This window comes from Ascaphus truei, chromosome 6 (genome assembly GCF_040206685.1).
Source record: "Ascaphus truei isolate aAscTru1 chromosome 6, aAscTru1.hap1, whole genome shotgun sequence".
In the NCBI taxonomy this organism is placed as follows: Eukaryota; Metazoa; Chordata; class Amphibia; order Anura; family Ascaphidae; genus Ascaphus; species Ascaphus truei.
Window position 1 is genome coordinate 115,282,931 of NC_134488.1, and position 15,686 is coordinate 115,298,616.

The 15,686-nt window shown below is 45.1% G+C and overlaps 2 protein-coding genes across 4 annotated transcripts in view; both read left to right on the forward strand.

The window, feature by feature from the left end:
• DDI2 (DDI proteasomal shuttling factor 2) overlaps nt 1-8,299 on the forward strand; it is a 30,467-nt gene extending 22,168 nt beyond the window's left edge. Inside the window, exons 8-10 of one of the 2 annotated variants that reach the window (XM_075605914.1) lie at nt 1,073-1,262; nt 1,816-1,877; nt 3,076-3,214. In XM_075605914.1, coding sequence (XP_075462029.1) covers nt 1,073-1,262; nt 1,816-1,832 — 207 coding nt within the window. In that variant the 3' untranslated portion in view covers nt 1,833-1,877; nt 3,076-3,214. Of the gene's footprint in view, nt 1-1,072; nt 1,263-1,815; nt 1,878-3,075 lie in introns of both variants that reach the window. The other variant, XM_075605913.1, reaches the window with a different exon arrangement.
• A 6,669-nt stretch (nt 8,300-14,968) lies between these two features.
• Nucleotides 14,969-15,686, forward strand: part of PLEKHM2 (pleckstrin homology and RUN domain containing M2) — a 41,434-nt gene continuing 40,716 nt past the window's right edge. For both annotated transcript variants that reach the window (XM_075605916.1, XM_075605917.1), the window contains exon 1: nt 14,969-15,249. In XM_075605916.1, the coding sequence (XP_075462031.1) occupies nt 15,114-15,249 (136 nt within the window). In that variant the 5' untranslated portion in view covers nt 14,969-15,113. The remainder of the gene's footprint in view (nt 15,250-15,686) is intronic.

Here is a 15,686-nt window from a genome sequence, read left to right on the forward strand (position 1 = left end):
GCCAAGGAGACATTAGGAAAGTTACACTTGACATTTTATTGGGATGCATCAGTTGCTGCACCTGGTAGCATCCTTTTTCTCCATGGTTTGTGTTAATAAAGATCCCAGAAGTACCAAACCGCACGGCTCAAGCTGTGGAAACGGAGTTGAACTCCATCAGGAATCAATACAGCAGCCCACGAAGTCCATATAAACAGTACATGGACTTGGTGACATGCTTCAGAAATGGTCATAAAGAATCAATTTACAGATTGTGAGATGCAGCGCAGTCTGTTTCTCCACTTTATCATGGATAAATCAGAGGCCGTTCAAGGCCCATTTGTACCCAGCCCGAGCTTACCTATTGCCAGTCCAACTCTGTCCCTTCACATCTGCACTTTCTGTGACATCCTGCCCTGCATTCAAAGCCCTCACTCCTCACCCTGTACAGAGCAGAGGCAGGCATAGACTGCATCAGCTCTGGACTCGCATCCTGGCGGTAACCGCAATTGGTCAATGGCAGTTACCGCCAGAATGCCTTTGCTTGGATATATCCTGGTGTTATTGACGTTTTGTTCCCCCGCTGAGCAGTACAGTTGTCAGTCACTGTGAAGATGTAGGCTAATATGCTCCTACAAGATAATTAGAAGGTTAATTTTTCAGGTGTTGATTGATTGTAAATGTGTCCTTCATTAACTTCATCTCCATATGTTATACTAAATTACTGATCTGCAACATATCCTTTGTGCCTAATTTTCTAGCTGCAGCACACGTGTAAATGTTATCACAAACTTGTCCACTTGGATCTGTATTTGTTTCACATGTCAGTTGAAAAAGCCTGTCTGTCTGAATTCAATTCTCATGGATGTGCCATAAATATTTCCTAATCCAGGAGTGGCCAACTCCAGTCCTCAATGGCCACCAACCGGTCAGGTTGTAAGGCTATCCCTGCTTAAGCGCTGGTGGCTGTCATTCTGATTGAGCCACCTGGTGCTGGAGCAGGGATATCCTGAAAACCTGACCCGTTGGTGACCCTTGAGGACTGCAGTTGACCACTCCTGCCCTAATCGTTAAATTGCCATCTCCTCGACAGTGCTCCATTGACTTGGAAAAGAATGTGTTGGTGATTGGCACTACGGGTACTCGCACCACCTTCCTGCCAGAGGGGGAGCTCCCAGAGTGTGCGAGACTGGCATATGGCCCAGGTCGGGAGGACATGCAGCAGGAGGAGGTTTCAGACCGTGAACTGGCAGAAGTGCTACAGAAATCAGCCGATGAAGCGGGTAATTGTGCTAGGAGGAGAGGTTCTTGGGGCCCCCTCCATGCATGTATTTTTGTTTTAATATAACTAATGTCTGGAATTCAAGTCTCTTGATATCATAAGATTTACAGATATTCTTTTTAGATTTGACAAAATTTGATTTATTAAGCTCCACTTTTTTTTTTTAACGATACGAATTTAAACCTTAAAGGTGGTGAAAGTTTAAAAACAACTGTGCTTTATTTAATGTCATGTTCACTTTCATGAGGTTTTCTTAAAAGCTAGTTTACAGAAAGCTACTTTATAAAACCCATGCCAAACCTTAGTATTTTTATAGCTTATTTATGTACTTCTACCAATGTACATAACTACCTAGTGGAAATAATATAAGGCAAAACATTCCACAATTGTTTAAAAAAATGTTCAGTCTCTTGTGGTGGATCTCATGAATTGACATGGCACTCGTCCATGCCCAAGAGAGCTAACTCTGCATGTTGCTTGCTGTGTTCACCTAATATCAGTTTGCTGTTGTGTTTTTTTTTTGTTTTGTTTTTTATATTTCCTAATCCATACAGACCAGCAGCAGCCTTGATGCATGTGTGTGTGTAATCTGCAGTAGGAGAGGGCAACACAACAGGTATTTATTAGCTACTGGAACAGTATGTGTTTTGGGGAGGGCAGCAGTTAATGTATAGGCCCACTTAGTTATGGAACGTATTTAATCAAGTTTTTAGGGCCATAGAATCTTACTACAACAAATGCCTCAGGATAGTCATTTGTAATTCTAAATTATTTTTTTTTAGTATTTTCACTGGCAATCATTTTATGGAATTGCTTAAAACATTAAATTACAGTATTTATCCAATGTATGGGAACGTCTGCAGTATTGAAATGTTACCAGCGAAAATAGATATGCAAGAAATAAAAGGAAGTGGCACTGCATGACTCGTATAAACGGAGGCACTCTAAAGAAACTATTATACACCCAATTTCCACCACAGAAACCACCTCTATGAAACAAGGCACACCTAAAAATAACCAGAGCAGTTCATTAAAACGAACAACCTAGAGACAAATGTGAAAAAAAGTTAGTGGGCACAAAAAAAAGATCTTTCCCTATTCCACATGGGTACCGCTTAATTCCTGGATGAGCAGTGTAGATCACAAATCAAGCAAGTTGTGCGCTTGTGTATAAACATTAAAATAAAAAAATTAACAATGCATGGACTAAAAAAGCCACAAAATGGTCCCAAAAAGACGATTGCAAGCCATGAAAGGTAAATAGTTGTTCATAGATGCCATGTTGTAACAAAGCTTCTGCAATCCACAAAGACCATAACAGACATCCTCATCCGTCTTTGACTGTTGTGCGCTTAAAGTATCAAATGTGCCCCGGGGTCTTTGTGCGAGCTGCTGTGCTGCTTTGTTTTTCTAGGAGGGAAGTGTCATCCACTCCAAATAGTTTCTTCTCTTTAATCTTAATACCTGCAAATATTAGTCATCAGGTAATCCATGATGATGCGGGATTCCATGTAATTAATTCCTAATGATGAGAAACACTAGAAAGCACAGTTTAAATTTCTCCAGTTTAATCAAAGACACTTTGGCCTTAATTGGCAAGTGGTTCAGGCCCAGCTATGCATTGGTGCCCTACCCCATAGCAGCAAAAGTGATTTAAACATTGTACAGTCTGTGTGTGAATCATAATCCAAACAGGTCTCCCAACTGCTATGGTTATTGCAACGCTACAGATCTATTGTAAAACGATGTGGGCATCTTTCCGGTTCTTCAACCAGTCATAGGTTTTCACTTTGTTTCCTCTGCTCTGTTTCTAGATAAGGAAACTACCTCACTGAAGGCTCCATCACTAGCACCACTGACTGATGGCCTTCCTGGCCCTGCCCACTCTTCAGGACCAGCTTCAAATCCCCCAGCTCGCTCAACCTCTGCTCCCACTCCTGTCTGCTCGCGCCTGCCCACTGTGGCTGAAAGAGTAAAGCCTGAAAGTACAGAGCTATTAAACTTATCCAATGTCACAACCTCGGGAGATAAGAGTCGGGGCTCTGTCCTGGAGGATGATATGCAGACTGGGCATCCTCCTGTTTTGGCACCTCCAATTGCTGTGCAAGATTCAGTCGCTGAAAGCCTCAATCCTTGCATGAGTGCAGCAGATGCAGGGACTGCTTGTGTAATAGGTGCTGATCAGACAACAGAGGCAGTACAGGTCTTGGATCTCCCGGCATCAAATACAGAGCGTGCGGACAGGCCAGGTTCAGACCTTTCCTCAGACATTCAGCAGCAGATAGAACCCATAAATGAGACAATTGAAGCTGAACAACCACAATCTCCTTTCCACTTGCAAGATCATGTTGAAGATATTGATTGGGAGTTGCATTCTGATGTTAACCTGACAACTTCTGGTTTGTTGAATTCTCCCACTGCTGCATTAGCAGAGAGTACAGGGGAAGGACAGGGTGAGGGAGCTCTCTCGATCAACATTACAGAAGCCCCAATGGAAGTAGACACTGCCACCCCTCAGAGTGCAGTTGATAGCACGTGCTACACGAGTGGTACTGAAACGTGTGAAAGCACTGTTTTTCCTGAGCTGCAGGGAAATGAAGCGGCTTCTCGCCATGCTGCTGTACAACAGCAAATTCCCTCTGGTATCATGATGCAATTTGAAGATGACAACATGTCCAGAGCTATATACGAAGCAGCTGACAGTACTTCTTTGGATAATTGCCCTGACCCACCAAATACCTCCGTGCATGATGTGGGTGAAGAGTGCTTTTCTTTGGCCACTGCCTTGAAGGAGCTTCATCAACTTCTGGTTATGAGTGGTCCTGGATCATGTAGAACAGCACAGGATGAAAACCCTATTCATCATTCAATTGAAACGGTTCTTGAAGACCAAGATGAGGACCATTTTGAGAAGCCTCACCAAAATGGGTTTCTAAACGACCTTACACTCAACCAAAATGCTGAAGATGTATGTGTAACAGACCATTTTGTCAGTGATGAGGGAATGTTACCAGAGCCCCTATTGAGCAAAACAAGAACGGATGGCATTGGAAACTCTGGCAAAGATGAAGCAAGGTCTGAAAACGTAGCATATACAGACAGCTGCACGGAATCGGTCATGGGTTTAGATCTCTCTGACACAACTGATCTTTGCAGAAGAAGCATGGAGAGCTGCACTGACTCTTCTGTTGCTTTTGTACCACCCCACACATACAATAGCCTCGTATCCAACAGGTCTGAAAACTGCTCCGAAAACCTGAACATATTGTCCAGTCTCCCCGTAACACAGGGTGAAATCCGCATTGGAAAAGAGACTCCAGCACAAGCCCCAGGCTCGGATGACAGAGTTCCGAAAACAAATGCTGAGCCTGGAATGCTTCTGGGTGGACTACATGTGTCTGCAGCAGGTTCAACTCCTTCCCTCCCGCCGCCTCTTTTCCCTGAGCCGGCTGTAGAACGGATTGTAAGTGCAGGCTTCACCTTGCAAGAAGCTGTTAATGCACTGGAAAAAGCTGATGGCAATGCAGAGTTGGCCCTCCTAACTTTACTAGCGAAGAGCATCATAGTCCCCACATAACTGATATTTCATTTACCAGTAAGGAGAAACCATAGAAGCATGAAGTGTTCAGCCTGTTTCCTGTTTCTTTTTGGGTTTTTTTGGGTCTGGTTTGGTGAGCTTCTCTGCTTCCCTCCAGGCTTTTGGAACACCTTTTTAATGCCAATGCTTTGCCTTTATATAAAAGTGGACACACAACCACCAACAGATCGGATTGAATAAGAAGTACTTTTAATCGTGTGTCATCGAATCCAAATTGATGAAACAGAGTTTTGAATTTTGTCTGAGTAGTTTGTGCCTATGCATTGTCGGCTTTGAATGTCCTTCTGTGACAGAAAAGTAGAGTAAAAACGATCTTTGCAAATGAGGGTAATGTGCATATATGCCAGTTGTCCTGTGATATTGCCTTCCTGAAGCAATGAAAGTTAAAAAAAAAATTACAGATTGAAGTCAAGGCTGCGCTTCATGGGTTGTATTACACTTTATTGTGTAGCCAATGTTTTATTCTAGAGCCATAGTGAATGCGCTGTCCCCTGTTTTGTCGCTTCCTTTTTATGTTTATTTTTTAAAGAATTGTAAAAAAATGTTCCTTAAATATAGTTGGTCCCTTTAGTAGTACAATGTCTTGCAATGCCTCACACAGCATGCTAAAGGAATCACAGAGGTTGTGTTTACACCTACTGTCATCTTGGATGCCTGGCACTCATTTAAAATAGCCTTATGTGTATTTGTTCCCCTGAGGCTACCACTGCAATAGGTCCCCGCACCCCATCAGAGGGAGAAGGTTAGTCACAGCTCTGCCCGCTCCCCCCAATAATACCTTGCGTTGCACTTTGCAAAGCATTGGGAGGCCTGACGGGGAACCGAGTGACTGACAACTCTGCCTCCGTTGTAAGTGCGTGCACATGGGATTCTCTCACACGGTAAAAGCTTTGTCGGCCGAGCCGTCAATTCCTCACTTTAGTCACACCCAAAAAAGGCTTTGCGAATCGATATGCAAGGCATTGTGGGGCGTGACTTCGGACAGCAGAGCGGTGATTGACAGCTCTGCCTCCAAAGCGGTTCTGTTCAAGCAGTCTTTCTAACACAAAACTCTCCCGCATCAGAGGCAGACATGGCAAAATAATGCCATGCTCCTCTTGGAATAAAAATAATCACATTTTTTGAGGGACTTTTTACTTCATAGGGGGAAAAAAAAATCTGCAACTTGACACCATATTTTTTTCAACTAAAATGAAACGTGTATGCATGTTTACATATTGTCCTGCTAATTGGTCCTAATTGTGCTTTTAAAGAGAAAAGTGAATTAATAGCAAATGTATGTATACGTTAAATCTTGTTACCGGATGCCTTTTTTTCAGGCAACTATTTTTAAATCGAGCTTTCATTTTTAGCAGGATTTCCCTCCCAAATGATCTGATCGGATTTATTTCCTTCCCTTCCTTGCCGTGCAGTCAGTTTAAACGGGCGAGGGGGTCTTTTTAATGTGAAAATAAGGAAATCAACTTAGTCTTAATCTACGTTGTTTACAAATATTTCCAAGACGGCTATCAAATTATTTGAAAATATGTCTACTTTTTTTTTTTTTTTTTTTTTTTAAAGCATCAATGAACAAGATTTAGCCCATCAAGCCATTACTGCTGTTAGATCATTTTGCTGGTATGTGAGGAGCTGCACCTTTTAAGCACTATAAATTAAAGCAGACTTTAAGAACTTGTCAGATGTGTCTGTATGAACATTATTTTTTTCTGAAAAAGCCAGTTTGTAAGATACCCGTTCTGTAAAGGTTTTAAAAAAAAAAAAATCTTTTTTTTTTTTTTTTTTTTGTCATTTTGGGTAAAATAAAGAAAAAACTGGGTTGAGTGTTACTAAAGTTTGGCATTTAGAGACCATACATTGTGAAAAGGTATTCAATAAAGGAATTGTCCAGTATTTTATACACCATTTTAATGCTGTTATGATCCGTTTGCTACCTGGTAGAAACTGCCTTTGCCATTGCAAGGTATTGTAGGTCTCTGCCTCTGAATTTTTACACACAAATTGCAATTGGTCTACTGCATGAGTACAGTGTGTGTTGAATCTGTAAAGGATTCATTAGCTGTGTCTTTCTTGCCTAATTGTATAGATGGAAAACCATACTGAATAAGGACCCACTTTATTAACACCATCTGAGCTGACGTTGTTACCTTTATATTGTCTCAGGGTTCCTGTCTTTCTAAACCTCAAGCCAATATTTAAAGATGTATATCATATACTGAAAGGCGTGATTCATTTGTAAGTGCTTGTATGTTCATGTTTGACTTAATTTTTTTTCTTCTGAACATTAAATAGATTCTGGTTCCAATATTAAACCGGAAGGTCTAGTAGCCATACTGGTCCTGGATAAATGTAGGTTTGTTGTATGCTGTGATGCCTTTTAGAGGACCAGCATCTGGGTTTGTTATAGATTAAAGGATTCTGTGCCCACTACACTTGAAGAAACAAACATGCTTTTGAAAGCGCTCTGGTTCTCTAGAGACAAAATCATTGTTTATAAAGTTGTTCCCCTAAAAAGCATCACCACATACAAAGTTGTAATTCTAATAAACCGGGCATGAGCAGAAAACCACAGGCTTGAATAATGCTATCTACGGGTACTTAAATTATATATTCTGCACTACATATATTCTCTAACGTTTTCCTAATAGTTTACCAGAAATCAAATCTACTGAAATGACCCGGCGAGCTCTAATGTGGCTTCAGATCCCATTTCTAATATCCCATGTTTTAAAAATACTTTTTTTTTTCTCCCACTTTCTAATTTTAATGGCTACTTTCATGACCGTCACGTGACAATTAATCTAACTTTTTTTGTATTTTCACAACACTAAACAAGGGTTAAACCTTTTTACATTTAAGGTAATCACCTGTTTGCAGAAGATTAATGTCACATGTAGTTACATTGTTTTAGACGTGTCAGCAGTATTCAGTTACTATTAAATAGTCGCACCCTGTTTTTACCTCTGGAGTCGGATTAATTCATGGCAGCCAGGCTCCTGCAGTACCCAAGAGCTAAATTCTCAGGGCAGTGTTTAAGAGCAGAATGACACTTTAAATCTTGTACCAGTTTTGCTATGCCTTCATTTTAATGCATAGTGTCTGTGAGTACCCACAATGTTCTTTCTACACCATAGAGGGATGTTCTGCTTTTGCAAATAGATCTTGCTGTGCATGAGGTGTCAAAACTGCTAGGTACAGAAGCCTTGCAATATAATCCTTGGACAGTTGATGCTGTCGGCTTTACAAACTTGAGAGGTTTGGAGGGGCCCTGGACGCTGGCTGTATTTTGTGCCTTTTCTCTCGTGGGTGGGCCTGTAAATAGTCTCTGCATAGAACATTTAACTGTAAAGTTGGTGTTTCATTTGTTGCCAGAGGACTGTGGCTCAAATAGTGGATGTTACATGAGTGTATTTAAAAGATCAATAAAATAAATCTAAAAGTGCTGTGCTGTTTTTTTTTGTTTTGTTTTGTTTTTTTTAATTAAAAAACAAGTAACCTTTGACATTAGCTGTTGCTTTTTTGCAACAACTTGTTCAAGGATGGTCAAAGCCAGTCCTCAAGGAACACCAACAAGTCAGATTCTAAGGCCTGGGACCTGCTGCGCCCGGCGGCGTGGGCGGACACACGCGAGTTCCCCACCAGCAGGGGAATCCTCCCGAGCCGGTCCCGGTCCCCCCTGGCTGCACAGCTCACTACACGCTGTGACGCGTCAGCCGCTACGGGATACAAGAGAATGGTGATCCCTAGCGTTGACGCATCACGTGGTGTGGCTGTGAGCCAATGAGGAGGGGAGGCTTCGGGGAGCGGGGAGGAGTGTGGGGGGAAAGCAGCGTGAGTGCCTGTCTCTGTGTGTGTGTGTGTGTGTGTGTGTGTGTGTGTGTGTGTGTGTGTGTCTGAGTGCCTGTCTGTGTTTGTGTATGTGTGTGTCTGAGTGCGTGAGTGCCTGCTTCTGTCTGTGTGTGTGTGTGTGTGTGTGTCTGCGTGTGTGCATGAGTGCCAGCCCGTGGAGGGAGGGGGGGAGAGTAGCGAGTCCCTCCGCTCAAGCCACGCCCCCCCTCCCGCTCAAACTTCCCACTCCCGCCCGGCTCCCGCTCCCTACAGACCGCATATCGCGGTCTGTGTCTGTCAGCGCCCCGCCTGTCTGCAGTGCGGGAGCGCTGACGGAGGGAGCGGGGCCTTAGCCTAAGGATATCCCCGCTTGAGCACAGTCATTGACAGAGCCACCTGTGCAGAAGCGGGGATATTCTGGAAGCCTGACCTTGATGACTGGAGTTGGCCACCCTTACTCTAGTTGAACACGTTACTTTCACATCTTGTTTGTCCTAGAACGTCAATCTGTTTCATCACGTGCCTTGTTCCAGATACTACTTAGAGGGCAAAGGGTTAATGTGCAACATTCAAATTCTCCCGCCTCCCCAATTTTTAAGTCGTTTCCGATGCAGCAAATTTTGCCTTAAAATGTGGGCGTTTGGTTTTTATGGAGAAAGGGAGAACTTCTACAACCAAAGCAATAAAAAAATAATTTTTGTTTTCGCTTCTCAGAAGTCATTATGTAACTACTGAAAAGTGCAGTTTCACATTGGGCCATTGTGAACCAACGGCCTGATACATTTGTGAATCTGAGGTTTAACCCTTTTGCTGCCAAAGTACTTTGCTTGACGGTTCCTCTGGCACAAAAAAAAGGTTAAACTTCAGGTTATGGCCCCAGTCACTTCGCGCGCGCTGGGGTTGGCGTGCTTGGCGGCGCGTGCACCTTCTCAAGCCGCCATCTGCGGTCTGTGCTGGAGCTGCAGGGGGAAAGATGAGCTTTTGAGGGGGGTGGGACCCCCAGCTGGTTTGCCCTCATTGGCTGAAATGCCAGGAGGCGCGGCTATCTCTCCGTCGCCAGTTCTAAACACACTTTTTTTTATTTTGTATTTAGAAAATCTGGTCGAGCAACGCGGCGGCAAATAGCGCGCCAAGGTAGCTAGTGGGGCCAGCCCCATTGAGGGGCAGTTCTTGTTGCTGCAGCAGGCACCGGGGACCTAGCCTTATCTGTTATGCCTATGTGCTAGGATGGGGCCTGAGTCCTTCCCCACACCCTTAATACATCATGTCACCCCTTGTATTAAACCAGATGAGGTGTTTATATTTACTGGTGCTTTATGCCCCCTGGGAAACCTCACTTGTTCTGAAAACAATATCCCATAACGTATTTATTTATAAAAATGTTTTACCAGGAAGTAATACATTGAGTTACCCCTAGTTTTCAAGTATGTCCTTGGCATAGTTATGATTACAAATACATAGTTACATAAGTGAACATGGTATACATTATATACAAGACTTGCATGCAGTTAGAGATATTTATTATAGGCGTATGTAACCGTTACAGACCAGATTAAAATGTGAGACAGCTTTAGTTTTGAACATACAGTTTAGTATATACAGTTGCAATACACGAGGACACTGCATAATTGTCCATTTAATTAGTTCCAGTGTCTGATGTGAATGCAGCATACTGTAGGTCAATATTGCCAGCACAGTGTGGGAACGCTTCTCACTTGACAAGTTGCAGGCATGTTGAGGGTTAAATATGTGTGAGGTACCTGTGTAATTGGTCAAGGATACTTATGTTGCAGGAAAAAGCCTCCCTGCTGTCTGTTATCTGATCACTTGAGCAGGCCAGCAAATATCTGGAACTGTTACTGTGGACTCTTAAACACTCTTCTCTTTGTTACTTAGTAGATGAGGTTGAAAAAAAAAAAGGACATCCGTCCAAGTTCAACCTATGCTAAATTTAGACGTCAGATACTTTATCCTATAGACTTACTTGCAGTATACTGATCCAAATACTGATATTTGTCTAGGAGATGTTTCTGTATCCCTCTAATTAGCTAGCAGTTGCCTATAAGCCTCCTATTTCATGTCAGGCTGTCTCTTATGCCCCTCTCACCTGGGCTGGCACTCCCTATGTCTGGTCTCAGACTGACAGTTGGAGTTTCTTGTATCTTTCAAACGGACAATGTTGCAACAATATAGATTGGATATTTAGAAACCCAGATCTCCTGTCATGTGTTGCTGGGGACAGTTCCTTATTGTGATGTGATGGGTGGAGCAGATTAATTCTGTATTATACACAGTATAAATATTTGTAACGGGGACTATGTATCTATAGTGATATCTGCTGATCAAATCTGATCTATAGATAACTATAAATATAAATACATGGTCATTTGAATATAATACGTTTGCTATTGGCATGTGCAGTCTCTCTTATTTGTCTTACATAAAACACTTGGTTATTTTGGCTTGCTCATAAATCATGTTACATCATTACAATGTGACATTTTAGCTGAGATAAGCTTTCAGAAGAGCTTCTATTCTTATATATAAAGTGCTAGTTCTTTTGGTATATACGGATGTAACACAGCTCCATGAGATCAGAGCTGCTCTACAACAGGGCAAGTCTTGTAACTGCTCCATAGCAGCGTTTCTCATAACTTATGGAAGAATGCCAGTAACCGTATATCTGACGACGCAACCTCTGCAATCGTGAAAGCTTATGCAAGAAAATCTTGTCTCGTTGACATGCTGGTCCATCAAAAGGTATCACAACCAACAAAGTATTTCCCCCTCACAACAGTTCACCATGAAAACCTCTAGCTATATATGTATTTGCCATTAATGTACATAGTGCTTCACAGTAGTAATACACAACAATCCTCATATAAATAACAGATCATGGGAATAAGTGCTTCAGACATAAAAGTAACATTTAGGGAAAGGAGTCCCTGCTCCGAAGAGCTTACAATCTAATTGGTAGGTAGAAGGTACAGAGACAGGCGGGCATTGTGGGTTAGTGGCACTTACTGTAGGATATGTAGGCTGCAGTAGGAATGCCATTCCCCCCACCCCACCTTACATGCCACAGTACTTTAAACATGGAACACCCACTGGATGAGCAGTGAACGTGTAACTCGCCAATCGTCTGCCAGCATTTAGCCCTCACCAATTATATTTACGGTATATTTTTGTGAGGGGGAAATGCTGGCAGACAATTGATAGAAAACCCTATTGTTGTCTGATGCCCAGAAAGAGGATAATATTATCTGCTAAAACTCAGAATGTGTTGGTTGCTTCCCAGTCGTCACCTTTGCTCTTTCCATGTGTTGGCTGCACATGTGCTGTGTGGTTTTGTGTTAAAGAAATGAAATGGATTGAGCACCAGTCCTTGCATGCTCACAATGTGAAGGGTTTCTGAAGTCTGAATCTGGAATGGGGCAGTCCCACAAACACAACACACAGCTATCATTTTGTATTTGTCCACGTTCTACGTAACACAGGAAAATGTTTTAAAATATGTATTTATGCTGTAAAATCAGAGTGGCAGAGCCTTTCTATAATTAATACTACAAAATAGATACAGATACACACATGTAAGTCATATAAGGAATAAATACACAGGGTGTCCCCAATTTATTCATCATATAAGCCATAATAAATCATAATGGGGTGAATAATTTATGAACAAACTGTATATTAAATGTATTTTTATTTATAAAATATTTTACCAGGAAGTAATACATTGAGATTTGCCTCTCGTTTTCAAGTATGTCCTGGGCACAGAGTTAAGACAAATAATACATGGTTACAAATACAGTTACATAATGAGCAGGGTATACATTATATACAAGACATTGCGTGCACAGTTACAGATAATATATATTATGAGCGTATGAAACAGTTACAGACCAGATTAAAATGTGAGACAGACTTAGTTTTGAAAGAACTTAAACTGGTGGTGGATGTGAGAGTCTCAGGTAGATTGTTCCAGTTTTGGGGTGCACGCTAGGGCTAAGGCCCCGCTGCAAGCGCCCGCACGGCCGCCTTGCTTGCCGGCGGCGCGTGCAATTCACTGCACCGCGATCTGAAATCTGCAGTGAATTTTTTTCTGGCGTGTGGGGGGGGGCGTAGCCAAAACGGGTGGGGGGCATGCGGCTATGCCGTGAAGGGGCGGGACCGCCCCCAGCGCAGCACTGCAGCCGCCCCTCTGCACCTCAGCCCCCCCTCGGCACCTCAGCCCCATGGCACCCTCAGACTATCACGCACACAGGCACTCTCACACACTCACAGGCACCCTCACACCCTCACAGGCACCCTCAAACACACACAAATACACACGGGGTGGTGAATCGGAGGGGGATCAGAGCAGAGGGGGGAAATTGGAGCAGGGGGATGAATGGAACGGGGGGGGGATCGGAGCAGGGGGGGAATCAGAGGGGGGAAATCGGAATGGGAGGGTGAATGGAATGGGGGGATAGGAGCAGGGGGGGGAAATCGGATTGGCTGCTGGGATCCAATCCATGATTGGTTCCCTTGCATGCCACGTGACGCGGCACTCGCCGAAATCACAAGCTCCTTGTAGCTCCGGCAGGGCTAAGGGCTGGGACCCGCTGCGCCCGGCGGCGCGGGCGGCCGCACGAGCGTTCCTCACCAGCAGGGGAATCCTCCCGAGCCGGTCCCAGTCCGCCCTCACTGCACAGCTCACTACACGCTGTGACGCGTCAGCCGCCAGGGGATTCAAGAGAATTGTAATCCCAAGCGGCGACGCGTCACGTGGTGTGGCTGTGAGCCAATGAGGAGGGGAGGCTTCGGGGAGCGGGGAGGAGAGTGTGGGGGGAAAGCAGCGTGAGTGCCTGTCTGTCTGTGTGTGTGTATGTGTGTGCATGTGTGTGCCTGAGTGCGTGAGTGCCTGTCTGTGTGTGTGAGCGGCTACATGGTTGAGGGGCTGAACGGCTGAGGGGCGGTCCCGCCCCCTCACATCATGGCCGCGCCCCCCTACGTCATGACTGTGCCCCCCCACCCATTTTGCCCCCCCCCCCCCGCTCGCAAAAATGGTCCCTTTGGACCGGAAAAAGCCCCAAGTGCCTCTCCATGCGCCACCTTTCTGCAGTGCGGGCGCGTGGTCTGAGGCAGCGGGGCCTTAGCCTAAGAGGCGAAGCGGCTGGATACTTCGTTGAGCCTTGGGACCATGAACAGTCTTTTGGAGTCAGATCTCATGTGTTAGGGGTGAGGAGCTTGTTTAGATAGGTGGGTAGCTTGCCCAGAAAGTATTTAATGGCAAGACAGGAAAGGTGGACGTTGCGCCTAGACTCAAGTAATGACCAATCTAGTTCTTATATACAAGACATTGCATGTACAGTTAAAGATAATATATTATAGGCGTATGTAACAGTTACAGACCAGATTAAAATGAGACAGCTTTAGTGTTGAAAGAACTTAGACTGGTGGTGGATGTGAGAGTCTCCGGTAGATTGTTCCAGTTTTGGGGTGCACGGTAAGAGGAGGAACGGCCGGATACTTTGTTGAACCTTGGGACCATGAACAGTCTTTGAGTCAGCTCTCGGATTAGTGCTGCATGTGGTAGGGGTGAGGAGCTTGTTAAGGTAGCTGGGTAGCTTGCCCAGAAAGAATTTGAAGGCAGGATGAACTTTGCGCCTAGACTCAAGTGATGACCAATCTAGTTCTTTGAGCATTTCGCAGTGATGTGTGTTGAAGTTGCATTGGAGAACAAAACGGCATATTGAATTGTAGAGGGTGTCAAGTTTGTCAAGGTGGGTTTGAGAAGCCGAGCCATATACTAAGTCCCCATAGGCAATAATTGGCATTAGCATCTGCTGTGCGATGCGCTTTCTGACCAGCAGGCTTAGGGAGGATTTGTTCTTATAAAGTACAGTTTGGCATAGATTTTGGATGTCAGGGTATCAATGTGCATTCCGAATGTTAAGTGGGCGTAACAGGAGTTAGGTTGGTGTTAGCGTTGGTTCTGATCTGGATCTCAGTCACTGTAAGCTTTAAAAATGTAGTCTTGGTCCCAAATACCATTGTCAGACAGGATAGAGTGCAAGCAATTGGTTTACTTCAGTGTATATACCACGCCCACTCCACAACATCCCTCTTTGTGTCCCGTTTTAATTTTAGCATAACTCCGCCCTGTCAGAGCACGCCCTCATTGGTGCTGACGCCCTATTGGTTAGCAGAATTCCACCACTAGCTCGGAGCACGCCTTCTAATTGGCTGTCTTATCCCTACCGTGACCCCGCCCCCTGCCAGCGGCCCCGCCCGCACGCCGCGCGCTGTTGACATCAGTTCCTGGTGTAGCCGGGTCACGGGTTGTGTTACCCGGGGCGGGAGGGGAGAGCTCTCCGCGGTGCCGCCCTGCATGCACCCGGAGCTCGGGTGGAGGAGGAGGAGTGAGTGGGGCCGGCAGGCGGGATGCGGCGGGCCTCGGTGACCTGCTATGAGTTGTGGACGGTTAAGCGGAGAGAGCGCGGCTGGCCGAGGGCGGGACTCATGGAGCCCCAGGAGGTGAAGGACCGTATACTGGAGAACATCTCCCTCTCCGTGAAAAGGTAAAGGAGCCTGAGGGAGGCCTAGTGGGCAGGGGCATGGAGTGAAGAGAGGCAGCTGGAGGGTGCAGGCCCGTGACCCCCTCCCCCTGTGTAGATGACAACCCCCCCCTCTCCCCCTGTGTAGATGACAACCCCCCTCTCCCCCCTGTGTAGATGACAACCCCCCTGTGTAGATGACAACCCCCCTCTCCCCCCCTGTGTAGATGACAACCCCCCCTCTCCCCCCATGTGTAGATGACAACCCCCCTCTCCCCCCCTGTGTAGATGACAACCCCCCTCTCCCCCCTGTGTAGATGACAACCCCCCTCTCCCCCCTGTGTAGATGACAACCCCCCTCTCCCCCCTGTGTAGATGACAACCCCCCTCTCCCCCCTGTGTAGATGACAACCCCCCTCTCCCCCCTGTGTAGATGACAACCCCCCCTCTCCCCCCTGTG